General features: G+C 40.8%; 1 protein-coding gene across 5 annotated transcripts in view; it reads left to right on the top strand.

Moving 5' to 3' along the window:
* Positions 1-20,297, top strand: part of FKBP5 (FKBP prolyl isomerase 5) — a 93,266-nt gene extending 72,969 nt beyond the window's left edge. For 4 of the 5 annotated variants that reach the window (XM_031434859.2, XM_031434861.2, XM_031434863.2 and 1 more), the window contains 6 exons: positions 1,155-1,311; positions 6,081-6,171; positions 8,482-8,565; positions 14,199-14,384; positions 17,006-17,245; positions 17,965-20,297. In XM_031434859.2, the coding sequence (XP_031290719.1) occupies positions 1,155-1,311; positions 6,081-6,171; positions 8,482-8,565; positions 14,199-14,384; positions 17,006-17,245; positions 17,965-18,072 (866 nt within the window). In that variant the 3' untranslated portion in view covers positions 18,073-20,297. The remainder of the gene's footprint in view (positions 1-1,154; positions 1,312-6,080; positions 6,172-8,481; positions 8,566-14,198; positions 14,385-17,005; positions 17,246-17,964) is intronic. The other variant, XM_031434864.2, reaches the window with a different exon arrangement.
* The last annotated feature ends 3,788 nt before the right edge of the window (positions 20,298-24,085 follow it).

The raw sequence follows: 24,085 nt of genomic DNA, 5'->3' as shown, positions 1-24,085 counted from the left end.
CTTTGAGATCAAGTCGTTCAAAAGTAAAGTAAGTTGGAATTGAATTTGTATTTGGAGAATAATTGTCTCATAGAATGAATGTAACAGAACAAGTGATTTGCAGTCTCTCTAAAGCAAGTTATTGATCTAAAGTAGAGCAACCAGTCTTAGAAAAGAAGCATTTTAGGAAATAGTTACACTCAAATCAAGGCCATTACATTACAGAAGTAGGAATAAAGACAAATTATCATATTGCTTGTTGACTGTCATGCAGTCATACAAGTCATTCATTTTTCATACTGAGTCAAAGACCTAAATGGAAAGGAATGATTATCCTTAATATTAAAAGTAGTTGGAAAGTTTCAGAGAATTGTTTATCCCAGAAAAAAAGTCTTAACCAATCAAGAAAAAAATACATATCTATATGTGTTTTTCCTATTTTGTCTTTAAAAAAAAAAAATAAAAGGCCCTTTTCTAATATGAAATTACCCCTGGAATGAGCTGAGTGAGTCTGAGTGGAGTGGGGAAGAAGTAGGCCCCAAGAAACTGACCTCTTCACTTAACATTTCAGAGGAGGTGGTTGAGTAATTTGATTTGTAAAGTTGTAGTAGACTATTGATTCCTTCACATTTTGCATTTATTACTCCACTAAGGGATATAGCTATGTTGGTTATTGATGATGCTGCCTTTGGGTTTTCCATTTCTATGCAAACATATTTGTGAATGAGGTTAAGACTCTTAAAAAAAAAAAAAAGTTTCTGTATTCAGTTAACCTTTGTATATCACAGCCATTCAGCTGTTTTCAACCCAAGCATCTAAAGCTATGATGCAGTCACAAATATTTAAGCCTTTATATGTTTGACATTAAATATGTGGCATTTTGATAATTACCTATTAAATAACCTAGTATCTCTTGATCTTGTATTATAGGTGAGGAAACCTCTGTCATACAGTAGGTTTAAATTAAACCTATGTTTCCACTTAATTATCCACTAAGCTATCTTATTGATACCGTTATCAGTAATTATAAGTTTAAACTTAAACAGAAAGAAATATGATTTCACGTGAGACCATGTATGTCTCTAGATGAAATAAGGGGAAGTCCTCACTTATCACTTCCCTAAATTATCTAGTCATGAGCAGCTCTGTTGACCATCCTGTCTCCTCTCCCTCAGTCCACCTGGAAGGCCGCTGTGGAGGAAGGATGTTTGATTGCAGAGATGTAGGGTTCATCGTTGGTGAAGGAGAAGACCACGACATTCCAATTGGAATTGACAAAGCTCTGGAGAAAATGCAGCGTGAGGAACAATGTATTTTATATCTTGGACCACGGTAAGCAGTGTACCAGTTCAGTATACGGTGAAGTTATCTAAAGAACAGGGGTACCCTTGCTTTTTCACTCAGCGTTTTGGTATTTTCAGTGAAGTTAATGCGAACAATGGAAACAATTAAATCAGGCTGCAGTTAGTCATGAAGTGAATTAATGGGCCTTATACTATTACAGAGGTTTATAAGCCTATTTACGTGATTGATGTGTGTTTAGGATAAGACTGACCAGCAAGTTTTGCTTTTCTTGTTTCACCTTCCATATTGCCAAGACAGGAAGCTATTGGCCCTTCTCACTTGATTCTCTCACCCACCCTCCCCTTTTCCGTAAATTAGGCAGGAGGCAGTGAAACACGGGGGTTGGAAGTAGAAAGAGCATTTGGATGATTTATTGCCACTTGAATTTGTGCCACTTGTTCTTATACAAAGTCCCTGAAAAAAGAGTGTTCTTCCTGGATCTAAAGCAGCGGAGATGACTCATTTTTGCCTGAAATTTTCCCATCATAAGGATATCCATTAGCACTTCCAAGCTTAGAACTATCAGACACTGACAGTCTCTCTTGTGAAAACATGTTTGGTATTATTTTTAGATCCAAAATTATACCATGAATCCAACCCTTCTATCTTGAGAAATAGACCCTTGAGAAACCAGGGTGTTTTGATTCTGATTGCGTGAAAGTGCATCTGCTTATCTGGTGTCTCCTCCCTCTCTGGCTCCTTGGATTTCAGTCAGTAGGATTTTTAGTTACTGAGAATCTTGATGACCTGCACTTACCGATCGGTAATACTGTGCCTTTTGTACAGTCGCTTGCCTTTGTGTGGCCTCGGTAGTAATCCAGCGGCATATTTACCTCTGCCCTCACACTTGAGCCATAATCGTATTTCTCAAGTGACATTTTAGCCATGCCACTACCCACTTGAAAATTCTTGCAAAATGCTCTACACCTCAAACCCTTTAGAGCCTTCACTGAGGCAGCCTTTACTTAATACCTTCTTTTATTCTGTTATATTCCACTAGTGTATTCCCACCTCAGTGTGTTTTATTTGCATTTACTCTGTATTTGTAGTTCACTCCTAAATGAACCTATTTCTCTCTTTTTATACAGAACTTTTTAAATGAGGTGGTGCATAGAGGAGGGTATCTCCTCCCTGTCCAAATAATATTTAGTTATTTTTATTCCAGCATTCCAAAATTGCAGTAGTTCTAAACTCATATAAAGAGAGTGATTTTTATGACCCATGTATGTTTGCAGATTTAAGCTCCTTGAAGAGAAGTTCTGCATACATTGTGAGCAGGTATTGTATGAATCAGTTCATTATATTTTAACCTAGCTGACAAACCAGTTGTGGGAGCAGATGGCCCAAGTTTAATGGCAAAGAGAAACAGGAATTATCCTTATATTTATTAATGCAAATAGTTCTTTGCAAGTTTAAACTGTTTGTTGTATGATTAGTGGTTAACCCCATACACACACCCCTCCCAACTATCCATCTGTGTGCACTTGACTCTCCTAAGCCTCAGTTTCCCTTTCTGTAAAATGGGGATAAATGGTGTCTACCTCCTAAAGTTGTGGAGGCCTAAGTGAGATAATGCAGGTAAAGAACTTATCAAAGTGCCTGGCACACCCTAACCCTCAGTGTACTAGCTCTTATTGCTGTTGTGATGACTGTTTTTCTCTTCCATTTTACCTTGAGACCATAAGAAAAAGGAAACTCTGTTTTAACATATGGCAGATTTTTCAGATCTTTTGAGGCATAAATGTAGTTGACAAGTTTTCATGAATTTCTAGGTATAAAAGGTTTTTTTCATACGTTTTATGGAAATAACTTAGCATAGTTAGAAAGGCTTCTGCTTAATATGTTGAGGAGTTATATAAAGTCTGCAACCTGAGACCGTCCACACATGCACTGCGTAAGGTTATCCATGTATGTAGAGCATCCCTGCCCACAGGTGCGTTGTGAGCCTGTGCAGTGAATTTGCTTGACTTACTCAGATTCCCACTTACAGAGACATTACATCTGCGTGTTGCTATAAATATGGCTGTTGCAAATATATGTTGTTATTCTTAATGTCATCTGTATTTCATTCTCTAAAAGATTTCCAGGGCATATACCTCCTCTTGATTCTGATAGGTACTTTTGCAGGATGTTTTCACAATAAATTCAAAACTTACTTCCAGAGAACCCATTTTCTCGCCTCTCATCGGGAAGTGTCCTTTATATTATTTTAAATACTTTGACTTAATATTTTTTGTTTTGGGTAAAGTATGGCTCATTTTAACTTTTTTCTTCCTTTTCTTATCTTCTGTCTTGCACCAACGCCAAACAATAACACAGGCTGTCAAGAGCCATAGTGTCTAATTATGAGGCAGTGTGGGTCAAAAACTAAACAATTTTCTGGGGGCAGAGTCCAGATTTAAATCCCAGCTCTACCACTGCCTCTTAGTGTGACTCTCAGGAAGCACTTCTTTCTGAGCCTCAGTTTCTTCATCTGTAAAAAGGGAGCAGTTGGTAAGAACTTAGGATACAAGTGCTTCTCGTATGCACGTAAAGGCTTAATGGTCGTTAATAAGTCATTATTTGTATCTCTACTCTTTGCAGGCAGCTCTTAATTTAACAACATTAATTCTGGATTGCTTCTGTTACTGTAGCCCAGCTTGTCTTTTGGTTAAGTCCTGGAATTCCATTTGTGGTGTGCTGTCTTTCAGTCAGATCAATTTGTGTGTCCTGGGTCCTTCCTTGCCCAGCCTGATCTAGCATAAGTCAGCCAACTTTCCTTGTAATAGGAAGTCAGGTTAGATGCTTCCCAGACAGTTCGAGGTGAGCTTACACCTCCCCAGGATTATGTGCTCCACATACATCTCACAGAATTTCTTCATTTGAACCCAGGAGAGATTGTAGAAATAAATCCTTTAGTCTTCTTTAATCCCATCAATGATAACCAGGACAATTAGGTGCCTCCTTTGACCCAGATCCACCAAACTCCTTGCCCCCAGCCATGAGCCCCCTGTCTGTAAGCTACTCTAGGGCAGCTTTTCCCATCCTCAGCACTACTGACATTTTGGTCCAGATGGGCTAGATAGTTCTTGGTTGTGGGGGCTGTCCTGTGCATCGTAGGCTGTTTGGTAGTGTCCCTGGCCTTTTCCCACTAGATTTCAGTAGCACCCTCCTAGTTATGACAGATTCCAAATCTCTAGACATCCCCAGATATCCCTGATGGAGAGGGGGAATTAAAGTCACCCGCTGAGAGCTAGCAGACTAAGGCAAGTGCCAGATCATCTGTTGGGTTTGTACCTGTCAGCACAGGGCTCCAAATATAACATGCTGTCAGTAAACACATGCTCAGTAGGGACTCACCTGCCTACCTGATTCCCAGCAGTTGAGGAATGTTCTTTATTTACCAGCTGGCAGAAACAAAATAGGAGATATATTGGTCTAAGAGCCCAAAGTAGAAAACTAGTCACCACTTCCTGCAACTGGCCACTGGTAATTATGTCCTCTTTTATTTCTTTGCTGAAGATACCCTTTGCCCTGCTATTAAAACCACCCCACCCCGTTCCTACCAGCTCTCACTGTATCTTTACGCCTCTCTCTGGCTCCAGCTTCCATGTTCTTGTGTAACAATGGAGGTAAGTGAGTAAGCATTTTCTTCCTGAAAAATTCAGGCAAGGGGTAAAGAAGAGGTGCGAGTGGCAAGAGATGAATGTTCCGCTCTAGGCCTTTTGCCCTGGAGAAAACTGAAGGTATTAAGTATTCATATCAACCTGGTTTTGGTACCTTTTCAGCTTATAGCCTGAAAGTTTGGGTTTACTAAGTTTTTTGCAATACTATTCTATAAGTCAAAGAGTAGTGTGGCTTAAAACACACGGGAGCAGGATACGTTCCAGTGAATATTTTCCTAATATTTTGTGCATTGTTCTGCATCTGGAAAACCACTAACCCAGACAGACGGAGGCTCCACCAGAATTTCCATTCCAGTGGACGTGTGCTCCCTCGAATGCCTTGGATTTGTTAAAAAACTTAAATGGTTCGAAAAAACAGATTTACGTATATATTCCCAGTTATTTTATTCAGTCAGTTTTGGCTAAAAGGTTTAGTGTTTTAGTTTTACAGCCAGAGAGCTGTGAGAACACAATGCAGTATTTCTCTTGATGAAGTGTTAGAGCTTGCTGGGACTCTCCTTTTTGATTATATATTTGTTATATCATTGCTGTTTTCTAGTGTGCTTTCTAAAAGTCTTGAAGACATACTGTCAGAGTGTATTTCCTTCCTGAGGTGTGAACCTTTCTCTCAGTTTATCTGACTGGAAGTGGTGCTTTTGGAAAGGAAGAGCACTTCTCACTTTAAAAACATACCTCTACCAAACAGCATTGTAACAATTACAGTGGTTGTCTTCTGTCCTTCTGATAAAGCATCAGGAAGAGTCCTAATAGTCAAATAATGGCTTTTCTATAAAAAGAACTAGATATAAAATCAAGCAGAGAAAGGCAGTGACATTTAGAATCACATTAAGCAAGCTGTTCCAAGGAGTACAGGTGTTACATTACGTATCAATGTGAAGAAGAAAACTCAATCAAGCTTGGTTTCTTAAAACACCACAGCAGTGTTGTCTGGCACCCTATCTTCTGATCAACATCTGCTTTGTCTTCAGGGTCTCGGATGTGTGTAGTTTGCACATGATAGCTCTGTGCTAATGTGATGCCTCAAGATACCCAAGGAAGTGCCTGGACATACACCAATTCTTTAAAGTTTTATTTTTTTACTCTCCATTTCAGATATGGTTTTGGAGAGGCAGGGAAGCCTAAATTTGGCATTGAACCTAATGCTGAACTTACATATGAAGTTACACTTAAGAGCTTCGAAAAGGTGAGAAAATACCAACTTCTCTGAAATCATGGCAGATTTCTTTTCCATTCACTTCCTCTAAGTTGGCGTCTGATAGTACCAGGTGGTGTAGATAGATGGTATTTGTGTGTGTGTGTTGTGTGTGTTACGCTTTTCATGACCAAGTGTCTCCTGTCGAGGTTGCTACCGCTGGAGTACAGGACAGCTGATACAGCACAGCTGATACACACCCAGGGAGCTCAGTGTTCTTGTTTTGTTCCTATGTGTCAGCCTTTTTTTTTAACTTTTTTGGGTAGAATCCAAGACTTGTTCCCTTATTTGTTCTTAGACTTGTTCTTTTTGTACTTTTTTCCTGGGTTGAAGACAAAAAGGTTCACGTTCTGCCAAGCAGCTCCTTGGGGGAGTGGGGTGCAGTTTCCAGGGCTGAACGGATCGTACCCTTCACGGGAGTCGTGAAGAGGCCTTCACTGGGGCTGCAAGTTATTATCCAAAATGCAGGGCTCTGTAGGCCATCAGGCTCTGTGACAAGGGACACAAGGAATAAACCTGTTAACCTGAGGCCTTCTCTTTTCATACCTGCCCAAGTAGAAAAAAGAACATTTGCCTCGGGGTCCAGAAATGACACGCCTCTTTGAGCACAGTTCCCTCTCAGACCCACTCGGGGGCTCCCAGCAGCGGCTGCACTGGGCAGGCACAGAGCACATGCCTGTTCAGGTCTGCTGTCATGTCCAGCCCCTCCTCCCCCGGGGGCCTCGAGAGCTGCGTTTAGTGTATCTTTTTTATCCCCACAGTGCCAGCTTCACGTTCTGTACTTTAAGCTTTGGACTGGAAACGTGACTATTTCTTTTATTAGACTCAGAGAGGAAATCACGGTCCTGTAGGCCTCTCACTTTGGGCTAAGAAGGTCAGGGGAGGACTGCTTTGTGATCGTCCCCTAATGGTCATGTTCCTAATAATATGTTCCTCAAAACAAACATGCACTTGTCACGACCATCGCTTGTTGTCGGGTAATGTCATCTGAAGGCTCGCTAGCTCAGCACTGATCCTCCAAAGCTGCCTTCATAGCACAAAGTGGTTTTTATTTTTAAAGAGAGAAAATAACCCTTAGCATATGGTCATTTAGACCTCTGGCTTTCCTATTTCCATTTTAATAAAGTAACCCCTCATCACAGCCCAGTGGACCTTGCACACTCAGAAGCCTTCTCACTGGGACCCACAATGCACCTGCGCCTAGTCACGGCCCCCATGGGCAGCACTGCTTGGTGTATTTGAAGCTTTGTGAAGGTGTGTGTTGTTGTTGGAGGCAACATGATTTAGTTCTCTGACTTGTAATAATAGATTTACACTCCATAGAGCCTAAACACAATATAAAAAATGCAGAGGGCCCTTACTAAGTAGATTTTTAAATAATAGAGCTAAATTGTTAGGAATCACATAGTGTTGCCAAAAAGACTAGTAACTCATTATCTTCTTTTAAGGCGGGGAGCACTGGTATGACGCCAGGAATATACCACTAATTGTCCTTTGAGTAGAGAATTTTACAGTTACACAGTTAAGCTTCCTAATTCTTCTGCAATATAGCACAGACACAGCCATTGTCACCTTCCCTAAAGGACCCCAGTGTTGTATTGACTGATCCAGACACTCATATTGAAAGTGCAGGTGTCCCTGATGGATGTCTGTAATGGTGGGGAGAAATGATACACATAATACAAATTAGCAGACGATCATGAAATCATTTGTTTTCTTTGCATCACCTTCACCCTCCCAGTTATGTTTTCCTTGAGCTTCCCCAAGTATACATCTGCAGGTTGTTACAGCTTGGAGGTTTTAATATATATGGTTGTTTTAGAGTGGAGAAACAGCTACATGTTCTGGAATTTTTTAATTGTGTATGAATATACAACTGTGACTTGACTATAAGAGTATTCCCATTTTAGAGTTGAAAAACTGAGGCTTGAGAGAAACAGCTTGCCTAAATTATAATAGCAGCTTAGTGGAGAAGTCTGCAGGAGGGAAATAAGGGACCCTGGCTCTCCCTGTGTGGCCTCACCTCATAATTCTAGAGATTCCCTCTAACAGTGCTCAACAGTTCTTGTTCCTCAGTGTTTGTGCCCACTCCTCCCTGCTGAGCAGCACGGGTCAAGCACCCTGTCATCATAGAAAGTGAGTTCTAGCCTGGTGCCCTGGCAAGGGCAGACAGTGTTAAAAGCCAGGGGCTTCTGAAGTATGGGTTGCCTTTAGGAAGAGCTATTGTTTGTTCTTACGGGCATCAGCTGGTGCATTTTCCATCTCTGTTCATCTAACCATTGTCACAAATTTATACGACAGGCCAAAGAATCCTGGGAAATGGATACCAAAGAAAAATTGGAACAGGCTGCCATTGTCAAAGAGAAGGGAACTGTGTACTTCAAGGTGTGTGAGTCTTTGTACAGTCCTTTCCATCTCAAAGAATTTAGTCAAGTATCAGTGAGTTGTGCTGATATACCTTGTTCTGAATTCTATGAATACCATTCTGGATAAGCATTAGCCTGAATTTTTACAGGTCTGTCATTTTTAGTATAAGAAATGGTGAGACAGAATGAATTAATGTGACAAAAAGAACACAAATGCCTCTTTTACACATTCTGCTCTAGACTGTAACCCTCACAAAGGCAGACCAGGTCTGCTCGCCCACCCACCACTGTGTCACTCAAGGCCTAGAGCAGCTTGCTTGGTACATGGTGGGCACTCAACATGTGTTTGTGGAGCGAAACAAAGAATGAATAGAATAATTGTTAGCAAGTAATAGAACTCAAAGGGGTAAGTTTCACATCATTTTCTTTTCCACTGTCTTGGGGATAAAAAGAGATCACGCACAGACTTTAAAAGGAACTGACAGGAGGAGTGTGTTAATTTCGTCTAATGGCCAAGATGATCCCTCCCACACTTGATTTTGTGAGGAATCCTCAGAAATTCCTTAATGATACTTGTCATTTCTTGATTATTGCAAACCCTTTCTTACAATCTAGGAATTTATCTCCTCACTTAGATTTTAAACTCTCAGATAAAGAAAAAAAGAGAACAGCACTTTGATTCTAATCAGAACGCTCCAGCCATTGCTTCCCCAACCCCAAATATGTAACTTTTCTGTATGGAGCAGAAAGGGCTTAGTGCAGGAGAGTGTGAGAGAAAGAATGGGAGTTTTGTCAAGGTTTCTTTTTTTAACTTGCGACTGCAATCCATGAACAAGAGAAAAATTAGATGATGTTTTTAATAGTCTAAAGCAGATGCATCAGTGTACGTCAGCACATCTTTATGGAGAAGCTTCTATAAGACCCGTCCTTGGGGTAACATGCTTGTCTAGAGGGAGAGGAGGCAGCGTTAACCCACAGAAAACAGCGAGAGAATTACATAAGACCGTCACCAACACAGAATTACACAGCCAGAGGGCCACATGTATGGTCATTGTTTTCTAAATTGAGAGGAGCCCCATTATTGGGTCATGAAATCAATTTAGTGGAAGTGTATTGCATTATGTAGTAAGGATAAATTTTGTTTCATAAAACTTGTTCTGTTGTGTGTGAGTGGGTACTGGATCATGATTGAAAACATTTCTTATTCTGGGTATAGATAATATATAATTATTTATAAATGTTTACTATATGTACTAAAATAACGTATAGGTCACCAGAAAGCACTGGGGTATGGTGGAATGAGCTCTGTATTGGGAAAACTGGGCTTTGTGGCTCCAAATGATTTAAAGTCATTTAAGGTCCAAAGAAGTTATTTTTTCATGTGAAAAGTGAGGGAATTAAATTAGATGATCCCCAAGTTTTCTTTCCAGCCCTAAACTTCTATGCATTTCTAAGTTCTCAAGAACAAGTTTGATTTTTCTTAATTTCTAATTGAGGTACTGGCTACTTCTTTAACTATTCAGATAAGATCCAAAGACTCAAATACATAATACACTAAGAATAAAAAAATTTTCTGTACTTAAGACCATAGGTCTTAAACTGTGTTTCCTACCTACTTGCGAGTCCATAAAAGTCTTCAAGTGTATTTTTTATATTTCCCAAAACTTCTAAATAGAATATTAACATGGGGGGAGGTGAGGCTTTTGGCATTTGACTAGAATTATATCAACTCAGTGTAATAAACAGCTTAGCTATTCAGAAGCTCTAATTGGTTGCTGCTGATGACTCAGAACTTTGGGTAACAGTATTGATAATGAATGCTGCAGAGCCACGTGTCATATAGCTGTACCCACAGTATACACAGAGAGATGGCCAGAATTTGATCAGCAGCAGAAAGCAGTGCTCGAGTATCTACACAATTACTTGACTGTGCTGCTTCTTAGCATCACACTGGTGCAATAGTGATTTGTGTATTTCATAATATTATGAACCCTCTTAAAATTACTGATCTTTGGATAAAATCTGGATCAGCAGTCACACATATGGAACATATTATTTTTAACATGCAATTTGATAGACAAAAATCTTTCAAAACATTAGTCTATTGGGGGAAAATTAATGAAAGGTTCAAAACCGCTGACCTAAGACTTTTCTCCCAGAATGTCTCTGAACATTTTGTACTACTCAAAACATCCCTGGAGGCACCTTCATAATTATAGGTAAAAGATCCCAGCAGTGATCCTAATTTTAACCGTAAGACTTTAAAAATGGGTGGTAGATAAGTTCCTGCACACCTTCCCTTTACAAACTTCAATCTGCCACACTGCCTTTCAGGGCCTCATCCTTCCAGGGTGTTTGACTTGGCACGTGCGTTGTGCATATGCACAGGGGCCAGATGTATAGGGGAGAGCAGAGATGGTGTGAAGTGTAGGTTTGTGTTTCACCCCATTTGTACAATAAAATGGAGCTCTATTTTCATTGACCTGTTGCTTTGGTTTACCTCTAAATGGGTAAATCTCTCCCCTTAGTAGGGTAGAATTGTAATAAGCTTTTCACTGGGAATGATTCTGGTGTTCAGACTGTAAACTATCAACCTCTGAACACTAAAGAGAAGAAAGGTAGGAGAGGACTCTCTTCATTTGGCTCTGAAAATAATTATTTAGCACATTTAACACCGTGATGTTATGCCAGGCATTGTGCAAGTCAGTTAAATAGACATGATTTTTGCCCTCATAACTGACAGCATGTGCAGGACAACAGCATTACCTACTTTTCTGACTTGGAGGCAGAGGTAAGGCAGCTGCGGACACTGCAGTGATACGGGGTTCTTGCGCCCTCTTGTGCTCCTTGGCGGGAAAAAAGCATTTCTAAAGCAAGCTAGTTAAGGATCATCCTTCAACCATGGAACCCTTTGCAGACAAACCAGGCTTTGATATATTTTGACCACCCTTGCTGAACCAAGAAACCAGTGTTATTGATTAGAAACAAGTCATCTTTGACTCTAGGTTTTTAGGTTAAAAAAAAAACTCAAAACCTGCCTCTCTTTCTCTTTCTTCATTGTTTTAGAACAAGATTTCTCAGCCTCAGCACAGTTGATATTTGGGGCTGTGTAGCTCTGTTTTGGCGGAAAGTTGTCCTGTGCGTTATAGGACATCTAGCAGCATCCCTGGCCCCTACCCACTAGGTGCATGCCCTCCACTTGTGACAACTAAAGCACATCTCTAAACATTGCCAAGTGTCCCCTGGGGCAAAAGCACCCTAGTGGAGAACTCTTTAGTACATCAGAAGCAGAAATACTACAAAGACCTTTGCTCATTAGAAGTTGAGATATAAGTCACATTATATATGAAATTGCTTTTAAGAAATTAAAGTGCTCGATGCGTGTGAAGGAACATTTATGTATATTATGAAGTCTATTCTGGTTTGTTGTTGTTTTGAGAAACCATAGCCTTCTACTATTCTGAAAGTCAGAACCAACTGAAGTGGTAGGATCTGGGTTTTTCTCCTCCCTGGCTCTTCTCTTTCCCTAGGACAGTATACTTGATAAAGATGGTGGAGGAGAAGAGAGGGGAAGCAGCAGCTAGGCAAACAGGGAAGGTGCCTGTCCTTCTCACCTAGCCTAAATGAAATGACACTTTTCATTTCCATCCATATCTCCATTTTGCTCCCAATGACTGAAAAACTTTTGATTCCACAGTTATATTCCTTTGACCTTACTATTTACTCAGCAGATCTTCATTAAGGGCCTCCTTGTGCTAAACCCTCGATATTCCGAAAGGGATAGGATATGCTTCCTGTCCTCAATGAGCTCACACTCCAGCGGGAGAAAAGATGGTGACAGAAAATGCCAATCCTGGTGCTGGTGAGGACCCTATTCTTGAGTGGTGGGCCTAAGGCTGCAGCAAAACCTAAGTGCAGACAGCCCTGACTTACGATGATTCAACTTACAATCTTTCCACTTTTCAGTGATGCAAAAGCTCTCCACATTCAGTAGAAACCGTGCTTGGAATTGGGGGTTTTTGACTTTACCCAGCTAGCGATACACAGTACGACCCCCTCCCGCAGTTCCTATCAGCCCCACGGTCAGAAGGGCAAACCACCGGTGTAGCCATTCTGCTTCTGTCAGGATAGTATTCAATAAACTATGTGAGACATTAAACACTTTGTTATCAAATAGGCTTCATGTTAGATGATTTTGCCCAACTGTAGGCTAAGGTAAGTGTTCTGAGCACCTTTAAAGTAGGCCTGGCTGTTCAGTAGATCAAGTGTATCAGGTGCATTTTTGACTTACCGTGGGTTTATTGGGAGGTGACCCCTTGTAACTTGAGGAAGATCTGTACATTCTGACCCAGGCCCTCTACCTAGAACTGGTCTACCCCGTCCTCATCACCAAAAATCAGTGTTGGGGCTTCCTTTCTCCAGGTGGAACACATTTTTATACCAACCACTTAAAGTCCTGTAAAACTGGAACATTCTCATAGACCTGCTCTGTGATCTTCCTCCTCTTACTCACTGGGTGAGGCCTGCAGTGTGTGTGGGGAGACTGAGAAGTGTACGCACTTTGACTGGTAAATCCTAGTGACATGATCTTAACCCTGTTTGTCGGTCAGACATTGGGTTTAATGCCCATGAGGTGTGGCTGCAATTCTGCCATCTGGCGGGATGTGTCATGTTTTCAAGCTTATAATCACCTCCTGTAGAAGAGATCCCTCCCCTGTACTCCGTCTTACCTGCTCTTACTCCTTTCATTCATCCTAAAATGGCAATAAACATTGTCTCAGCCCTGGTATTTCCTGTATAGACCATATATATAATTCATGTTAATTAATTATACAGTTGTTAGAATTCTAATCAGGTAAGAGAGCAAAAATGCAACTAAGAGAAAGGTTTTTCTCATGTAGTTAGCTGACACGTGATTCATGTTTTAGTTACTTACGTCACTGCTGCTATTCACCTCTGTCTTCCCATGGTCTATAGATGAGAGGTCAGCAGACCACGGTCTGTTTTTGTAGACAGTAAGGTTCTACTGGGACGCAGCCACACCCATTTATTTATATATTGTCTGGAGCTGCTTCTGTACCACCAAGGACAGAGTTGCAACAGAGACTGGCCTGCAAAGCCTGAAATATTTACTATCTGCACCTTCATAGGAGAAGGTTGCCAGCCCTTAGATAACTTAAGATTTGCTGGGCTGGGGACTGGCACTTATCAGAATATAGTTACCTATCGTGCCGAGCTAATGGTCAGAAGAAGAGGGAAAAGTAAACTAGTGACACAGTCTACAACTACTCACCAGCCTTTTGAAAGTGATAAATACTAGCACCAAAGACTGTAACCCAGAAGCCTTGATACCCACCTGCTGAGAGAAATGCCCCCTGGATAGGGTGAGATGGTGGACTCTGGAGACCAGCGTTACAGTGCCTGGTCCTAAACCAGCTCCGGGGTCGTGGGGACTTGGGAAAAGTGCCTGGATAGCCACCTCCTGGAAACAGGAAGAAATGATCAAATGGCTTGGTTAGAATGGGGGGGGGGGGTCCTTTTGCGGATTTGGCTTTCTTGGGGGGGGGGGCTGAGCTTGCACTACTTTTGTACCCCTCCCACTCCCACCCCCAGAGCCTGTCCAGCAAGTAATCACTAGCTTTTCTCTCTCAGGGAGGCAAGTACATGCAGGCGGTGATTCAGTATGGGAAGATAGTGTCCTGGTTAGAGATGGAATATGGCTTATCGGAGAAGGAATCTAAAGCCTCTGAATCGTTTCTGCTCGCTGCCTTCCTGAACCTGGCCATGTGCTACCTGAAGCTCAGAGAGTACACCAAAGCCGTCGAGTGCTGTGACAAGGTGAAGTGTCTGCCTGTGAGATGACTTAAGCTCCTCCAGATCTTTTTCTCCTTCCTCATACTGAGTCTTCCTCTGCTGCCTTTCATCCAGGGGCTGGGTTTTCCACATTGCTTAGTTTTGTTTGTTTGGGGTTATTTGTTTCTCAGGATGAATTGAGAAGCGCAGAAGCATTTTTTATTATAGTCATAATTTCCTGATGCTTAGACTATTTATAATAATACATTATGAACAAAGATTTAGATAAAATTAAGCAGGTTTTATCCATGACCTTAAGTCTGTGACATTTGGTATCAGATTAGACATAGAACTCTTCAGATTCAGTTTAATAAGAACAGACTGTGACTGCTCCTACAGGGATATGCAAGTCATTTTTTTCAAGAAGTTTTGTTTTGTTTTTTTTCCTTTTTGAAATGGGGGAGATAGTTAGGTTTGTATTTACTTATTTAATGGAGGTACTGGGGATTGAACCCAGGACCTTGGCAAGTCACTTTTTATCGTATTTATTCACTCAGAAAACACATAACTTGAAAGAGCCACAGAGCACCAGCAGCCCTCTCCCTTATTACGTGTGCATTGTTAACGCTGTTATGGAGCACCTAAGTACCAGAGGCCAGTGACAGTAGTGATGTATGACTGTGTTATTTTATATACTAGCTAATGCTGTTATGTCAGAGACTTGGACTGAGTGAACAGTGTATATTTTCTTATGGATAAAAGCTAATAATTGGATATATCTTAAAGACAGACAAAGGGATAAAAAAAAAAACCCAATTATTTCATACATTCTTTGTAAGATTTTTTTTTTTTGGAGGGGGTAAGTAATTAGATTTATTTACTTACTTATTTTAACAAAAGTACTGGGGATTGAACCCAGGACCTTGTGCATGCTAACATGCACTCTAACACTGAGCTATCCCCTCCCCGCTGTAAGATTATTTTTGAGTTTTAAGACTTCAAGTTTTGTGGATCAGTGTTCCCTATCATGTTATGCTAAATTTTGCCTGAGAAGACAGTGTTATTATTAATTACATTTTAACTTTGTTCTTGTTCAAATTTGACATTACAGAAACATGCAAGAAAGTGAGCCCATTTATAAAATTCCCATTGACCCTCTCCCAAGACCACAGTCATTCATTTCCTATATATTCCTTTTGGGGAGGGAGGGTATAGCTCAAGCAGCATAGTGCATGCTTAGCATGCACAAGGTCCTGGGTTCAATCCCCAGTACCTCCTCCAAATATAAATAAATAAACCCAATTACCTCCCCCTCATAAAAAAAGAGAAAAAAAATCATTAAAAAAATACTCCTTTTGTTTTTTCCATATAAGAGTAACATGTATGAATTTTTTTAATGAGGATATATAGATTTATAAAATAAGGACATCTTTCCCCATATTACCAGTTCATCATCTAATTCATTTTTTTAAAGTCAATATAGTATCCGTTGTATGGATCTATCATAGTTTATTTAACCAATCCCTTTTGGTAGATTTCCAGGTTTTGATATTACAAATTATATATATAGTGTCTCTTTGAATATGTGTGGGATTGTTTCTATAGGATAGATTCCTGGAAGTGCAAATATTGGGTCAAAGATGTTATTTTAATATATTTAAATTTTAATACTTTATACATTATTGAATATTGTCAGTGGTTTTCATTCTCAATATTGTTAGCAACAAAAAATTCTTATTTTTATTTCTTGGTTACTAATGAAGTTGCACATCTTTTCATTACTTATTGGCCATTTGTATTTCATCTTTGAATTGCCTGTTCATATCCTTCAACCAAATTATTGTGTTCTATTGATTGAGGTAGTCTGCACATTAACTTTTTGCCTGACAGTAGGGACTCTGTTCTCACTTGTCTTTGATGATGGTAGCTTTTTCTGAAAAGAAAGTTTTAATATTTACCTAGTAAAATCTATTTCTTTCTAGATAGAAAGGTCTTCCTCACCCTGACAGTATAAAAAATAACCCTGTTCGATACTTACAAAACCTACTCCATCAAGGTTTGCTTAAAAAGAAAAAAACCCTATTACAATTTTATGGGAGTTTTTTTGACATGTAAATATAGTTGGTCTAGAATTTATTTTTGCGTTTATATGACATAAGGTAAGAATTCAACTAGTTTTCTACATGGATAGTCACTGCCTCAGCCCCATTTATTCCAAAGTTAATACTTTCTCTATATGATTTACATTACCATCTTTGTGATTATTAAATCTTTTTGCACACATACACATGAATCTATTTCTGAATGCTGTTTTGTTCCACGGACCCATTTGTCCATGGACTACTAACCAAATTTTTAATTTCAGTAGTTTAATAGTATATCTTTTTCTCCAGAAATTTCTCAGCCATTCTTAGGCATTTACTTCTTCCATTGAACTTTAAAATGAACTTCTCAAAAGCCCCCCTTCCCAAGTCTCCTTGGGATCTTTACTTTCTGTATTTAATGAATTTTCTATAATTTGTAAATTTTGATCAGTAGTATGTAATTACCTTGAGCCCAGTCTTTTCAATACGCCTTTTCCAATTCCCTTGGCCAGAGACCTTTTTCTCTTCAAATGCCCACAGGGTACATGCATCCTTTCTAAAACGTAGTCCGTCTGTCCCTAGGCCCTTGGACTGGACAGTGCCAATGAGAAGGGCTTGTACAGGAGGGGCGAAGCCCAGCTGCTCATGAACGAGTTTGAGTCAGCCAAGGGCGACTTTGAGAAAGTGTTGGAAGTAAACCCCCAAAATAAGGCCGCAAGACTGCAGATCTCCATGTGCCAGAAAAAAGCCAAGGAGCACAATGAGCGGGACCGCAGGATATATGCCAACATGTTCAAGAAGTTTGCAGAGCAAGATGCAAAGGTATGTGCACAGCCCCCCGCCTTCAGGAGGACCAAGACCTGACCTTGCGCCTTTGACTTTTGTTCTGAGAGGGTGAAGCACAGGACACAGGTGCAGGTAGACAACTCGCGAGCACCAAGGATAGGGGAAGTGATTTCGGATCTGATTGAGGCTGGTTTGGATCCAGGAGTAGAGTAAGGCTGTTCCACCATACTCTACTTACCACAGGCACATAGGTGTGAGGCCCTGGCATGTCCATGCAAGGGATGAGGGAAGTCAGTTCCCTAGAAATGTCCTAAAACTTTTACTGTTTTTTTAAAAAATCAAGTACATCAGGGTTTTTTCCCTCCAGATAATACCTGCTTTTGAGACTTCAGATTTCCCAGGAAATGGATTGATGGGGAAGCCCAGCTATTTTGCCTTTACTTTGAGGTTCGGGAGCCAACTTGGCAAACGTGATGGGAGAAGTCCACCTCCCTACATCAACGCTATATTCTGGTCCCTCACTCCCCCTCCACTCAGAACCCCTGGTGACCCCTGTGGCAAGCTAGTCATTTTAACCCAAGAACAGCGAAAGCTCCCTCTCAGCTATTGGCAGCAGAGCCATGACTTACCCAGCCGGGCCACCTGAATAAAGCCCTGTAACGTCCTCTTATTTCATACCTGACAGTCTAGAGGAGCTAAGAAGTAATTGGACACTTTCTTTTTTCTCTAACCCTCTTGATTTATTTCTTCCTCAGGAAGAGGCCAGTAAAGCAATGGGCAAGAAGAATTCAGAAGGGGTCACCGATGAAAAAGAAACAGAAAGTCAATCAATGGAAGAAGAGAAAGCTGAGGACCACGTATGACATCACGCCAGGGAGGGACGAGTCCTTGTGAACTCGGCCCCTCCTCCATGGGCATGCCCCCAACTCAGGACTAAACAGTGTTTAATGTAAAGTTTGTTATAGTCTATGTGATTCTGGAAGCAAACGGCAAAACCAGTAGCTTCCCAAAAACCACCACCCTGCTGCTGCCCAGAGCTCTCCGTGAGGGGGTGGCATGGGACCACTCCAGGTGGAACAAAGCGGCGGCTGTTGGTGTGGAGAGATTGAGCCAACAGCCTAGTCCAGCTCATTTCAGTTATGTCAACTTGCAATATCCAGTTCAGGGTCCCTTGAGATAATTCTAACAATTGGGGGCTGTCTGTCAGGTTTTCCATTTGATTGAACTTTAATACACTGCAGAAACCTACCAATAAATGCTTAATGAGTTTCTCCTTTCCTACAATTGGGCAGGGGAGAGGAGGGGGAGGTTTTGGTTTTCAGTGACTCAAATGCTCCAAATGCAAGCTGTTGCATTTCTAACCAACAGAACCCACAGTAGAGGGGCCAGGTATCCCCTCAGGTCCACAGCAGCGTCACAAACTTGAAAGCCAGAACCTCAGAGGCCACTCACTTGCTGACTTAGCTGCCTCCCAAACGCCCCCTTGTTAAGCAGCCTGCCTGTGAGCGTGGGCTCCTGCCCAGGCTGTCTCCGGAGGGGGCATTCTGTCATTCCTAAAACACGCTTCAGTGATAGTGAGCAGAGAGGGTTTCTGGATTAGCTTTCCCTGTTTTGGATGAAGTTCTGAGATGCTGAAATGTGAACAATCAGAATTGTGCTTTTTCCCTTCCCTCCTGTCCCTTCCAGGAAGTTATGTTGAGTCCAGTTTGCCTGCTCACATTGCTACGGCTCAGTTTCTTCCTTCTGTTCTGATCCCCAAATTATTAAGAATTTGAGACTTGTTCTTGTCATACCTTTGACCTGGAGTGAATTTATTTACATATCTGCCTAGGATCCATGCAGCTTTTTTTGTTGTCGTTTTTAAATTGCTGTGTCATAAACATATGTATACTGATGTATGAAAGTTTATTTACACTCCTCTATCATGCAAAAAATTGACTTTTTACTACTAAGTAACTTAATTTTTAAAAACAAATCTGAGGTTGAAAAAGAACTCAATGCCCTTAAGGATTTTCTTTCAAGTCCGACATGCGGTAGCTTGCTTTCCCTGTGCTGATAGCTGCTCTGTTCTGGTGTGAGTTGTGAAAGAGAGGTAAGAACAGCTTCCCATGCAGGTACATCTAGCCTAAAATCTCCAGTACTTGGGCATTGAACTAGGGCAAATCTTAAATATGTACGTGTAGCTGAATTTTAGTCCTTACGGGTAAGCAAGATTAAGCCTGGCTTTCTAGTCCCACAGCCTAAGAAGTAAGAAACACTCACGGGAATGCATCTGGCAACCCGAGAAAACATTTGCTTCAACCTGGAACATCTCACTTTCTTAAATCCTAAAGAACACTGGCAGTTATATTTTAGGTTAGTTTTTATTTTTATGGTGGTTTTAACAAAACATTTTCATCATTAGGTTAAGACCATGTTAAAAACCTAAAAATATAGTCATTTCCTTTTATATCAGTTTCTGTCTCCATGGAACAAATGGAATTGTGAGTTTCTCCTTTAACTAAAATCCTTTTAATTTCTCATTTACATGTTTCTCTTTTCTCATAAGATACTTCTTTAAAAAGCCCCCAATCTCACCTAGGGAATATGAAGAGCAGAAGCTGATTTTTGCTTATTTGCTTAACTGTGTAGTATTTGTAGCTCTGTTGACTAGAGCATGACTCCAACAAGGCCAAGATTGAAATTAGATCCAAAAGGCCAGTTAGCTCTTCGCAGGTAACAAAAAATTCTAAAACTTAGATTATCTTAGCCCACTGTCTCCCAAGTGTGTGTTACGGGTCATGGAAATAGGCAGGAAAAAATGTGGGGAGGAGGGGCGGAAAGGGTGGGCAAGTGGTTCTGAGCAAAAGATTATGAAGTGTCCATCACCACTCAAGAAAAAGAAACTTCACACACATTCTTGTATCAAATTCAGTCATTTTCAACAGTTTTGTCTAGAAATCAACAAATGTCTTTGAACCAGCTCTCAGATTGCATTTGGAGTGGTGAGGCAGCATATAATGAATTAAAAACATAAATTGCTTTTTAAAAAAAATTATCCAGATGCACTTTTTTTGGTGTTCTTAAATAAATTCAGAAAAACAAATGATTTCCCATTGTACTTGGTTTTGCTTAAATAGTCTTCAAGAAAGGTTGTTTTGGTTGGAAAACTATGGTGGGAGCCGAGTTGAAGAAATGAGATATCAGAAAATTGTCATGAGACAGTACTGTTCAGCTCCTGGCTCTGATGCACAACCTGAAGTCAACACTGGGCTAAAGGCAGTGGAATCATGCATCTTTGTTCAAATGAACCAAAAAAGTCAGAGAAACGAGAATTTTGTTTTTTCATTAATCAGTGGACCCTTCACCATTTTAACTGACTGTAAGGTAGGTTCATTTTGGGAAATCTATTTAATTCTGCTCTTTAATAAATATGTAAAGTGGAAGTAAGCATATGTCAGGTGATGTTCTGTGTTAAACATGTATTTCCCCTTATGTAGCATATAGGAGATGATACTACATACACTGAATCCTGTGCAGAAAAAAGGGGGTGTGGGGCTGGGCTGGGGGCACACCTGTCTCCAGTTGTACCACTGAGGTCTACAGACAGGTCAACACAGACTCCAGGCATCTTTTATTCCCTCTGAATTCCTTGCTTCATCTCTGGATTTTAATTATACTCCTCTCCTTTTGCTGCTAAATTATTTGGTAATGGAATAATTCCCTTTATTTGCATGTTTTTCCTAAATGAATAGTGATTAACTAGGGATCTTGAAGGTGAACAGAGTTTCCTGGCTATAAATTTGTGGTTTTTAGCATGGTGCATTAGAATGTATCCAGGAAACTGTCACCAACACTGGTGACAAAATGCATTGAATTTGAGCTGATTTCATCAAAATCCCAAAACTCAGAATTCCCCAGCCTAGCTGTATGTCATTTCCATCAACTGGCTACTTACGTGTTTGAATAGCAATGACTGACAAGAGTGTACATAAGAGGAATCCTCGGTGCTTCCTTTCAGATTTTTCTGTCCTATGTGTCTGACATTTCTTTCGGAGGTAGAGGAAAGCTATAGAGAAGGCACAATAATTTTGACCCTGCTATTTATATAATTCATCTCAATATACAGTTACATATAATCTACATGTGTGACCTTAACGATACATTGCAAAAAAGGGACATCACAATGTAACTCCCAAGACAACCTTTGGCCACACCTGTTGGAGTTAACTGCTACCTACAGATGAAACAACTCAAGCACAGTCCACAAAGTAGGAGTTCCCTAGAATCAAGGATGGGGAGGATCCAGAATGAAGTGATCAGCCCACCATCATCCAGGTCACCTGGGAATACACTTTTAAAATCAGTCTTTTTCTAGTCTAAAGCATGATTCTCTCGGCATATGGAATGAGATGTTGGTGGTTCCTTAAAATCCGCACGTATTTGGTGGAACTGAAACAGCAACGTCGCCATAGGCCTCATATTCTACTTTGGAGGAAACGTGGGAAATTGACCAGTATGTAAAGGATAAGGATGTTTTGCTTTTTAACATATGCTCTGGGTTGAGCTAAAAGAATTTCTGTGTTTGGTTTGTTTTTTCAGATCCTTTTCTCTAGATACGAGATCCTCCCCACCCATCACCTTGGAATCTGATTGGAAAAAGAAAAGGCAAAAGGTTTTCCTCCACACTCTGCTTGTTAGAGCCAACACTTCAGTGTCCATGTCTGGAGGGACCCCCACCTTTTTAACATAATCAAGGGCAAGTAATACAATCTTCAGTCATTTGCCAGGTTTTGATGAGGGTAGGGTAGGTACCAGCTGCTAAGAAAAGTGACTAGGAAAAGCTGTCCTGCAGCCACAGCTAAAGCTGGTAATAACTACTAACTGCTTACTACGTGCCAGACAAACCCTCTTTACACTCACCTTCCAGATAAAAGAATGGCTGCTGCATTGTTTCCACTTTCCAAATCTCACATAAGATCATCTGGTCCTTACTAACCCAAAAGAATGCAAGGAAGGAATTCTGGGGCATGTATTTCAAACCTGGCTTAGTTGACAGGTAGCTAAGCCTTTCTTGAGGCATTAAATATTTCTGGCCTGGGTCTGCTTTGGATAATGTGCTTTCATAAAGTAACTTTAAAGCCAAAACAATGCCTACAGCAAGAAATTACCTCCTTAAAAGTTTCTTACCAAGGAGATAAGGTGGAAGAACCAGTAGCTGATGATTGGTATTTGGCGATGGGACGACTAGTTCCAGTTACTCTACAGCCTGATCTGATGTCCACTCATAACCACATTGCCACATGAGAACTTCAGATCTTTTCAGTCTAAAACCATGAACCCACATAGATGTTGCGCACTTCAGATACTTAAGTCTTCCTAAAGGTGACGCCAGGCTAAACACAGTAAACTCATGTGACCCCCACTGAGGGGTCAAGGAACCCTCATCACCCTCTCAGCATCTAGTACATATACCCAATCCAGTACGTAGTAGACACTCAACAAATTGGCGTCCTGTCCTTACTCACAGGCAGCCTTGCATCTCTGTCTCAGTGGCCCCTTCATTCTTGTTACTCATTTTGAGATGTGGAGGCCAGAACCACATGGTTTTCTAGCAATCCCTGCAACCTGATTTTGGTCTTTGAGGCGTTGGGAACCAGCAACAACTTGACATGGGGTAGGGAGGCATAATACAAAATGGCCTTCAGGCCACACTGATCTGAAATCTGTCCACTCACACTGATCACAGTTCTTCAGCCTGAGTGTGAAGATTCTGGGAAGATGGCAGAGTAGGAAGTACCAGGAATCTCCCTTCCACCTAGACAACAATTACACCGGCAGAATCTGCCTGATGTAACTATTTTGGAATTTTGGAGTCTGTTGAAGCTTTGCAACTTCCAGGCATAGGTGGTAAATGGCAGACAATGCCAATTTCAGTCCCTAGCACAATGGCGGCTACCCATCTACCACCAGCAGCCATGTGGCAGGCAGCTCTGCAAGTTTTCTAGAGCGACTTGTGGGAGCTAGGGTGGGCAAAAAGGACTCTGTTCCCTGAATATCAGGGATCCATGCTCTGAATACTGATTGCTGCATGGTTACTGAGGTGCAAAGAGGCAGGCAGCCATTGTTTCACACACACACACACACACACACACACACACACACTCCCATCATTGGTTCAGGTGACTTCTAAGGGGATTTAAAGGACTAACAACCTTCACCCCACCCTTCATGTTGTACATTTTCCCCTTTCAGGAGCCAGACATTAAAGACTAAGACATCCCAAAACAACTGCCTAAACAGGGAAAATTAGAAAGTGACCACACATGCCCAGGGAAAGGCCCAAAAAGACCTGAGAAAGCATCAGACTGATTCTCAGCACAGAGATAGCCTACAACACTCAAAAAATGAATAGCAACACAAACTAGCAAAACATGAGGATGAAGGATAATCTGATTTCCAGAGTTAATACCACATTAGATTCAAATGGCCAGCGTTCAACAACAAAAAATCACAAGACACACAAAGAAACAGGAAAGCATGCCCTATTCAAAGGGAAAAAGAATTCAACAGAATCTTTCCCTGAAAAAGACCTGGTAACAGATGTACTACCAAAATTTTTAAATAACTGCTTTAAATACGCTCAGAGAACTAAAGGTAGATATGAGGAAGGTCAAGAAAACCAATGTGTAAACAAGATGGAAATATCAACAGACATTAAAAAAAAAAAAAACAACAACAACTAAAGAGAAACCAGAAAGAAATTCTGGAGCTGAAAAGCACAATAACTGCAATGAAAAATTCACTAGACAGGGTCAGAGGCAGATTTGAGAAGGCAAAGAGCCAGTGAACGTTAAGACAGGACAGTGGAAATTATTGAGACTGAAGAACAGAAAG

The sequence above is a fragment of the Camelus dromedarius genome, chromosome 19, assembly GCF_036321535.1.
Source record: "Camelus dromedarius isolate mCamDro1 chromosome 19, mCamDro1.pat, whole genome shotgun sequence".
Taxonomy (NCBI): Eukaryota; Metazoa; Chordata; class Mammalia; order Artiodactyla; family Camelidae; genus Camelus; species Camelus dromedarius.
Note: the sequence above shows the minus strand (reverse complement) of the source record. Positions and strands in the feature narration are given on the sequence as shown.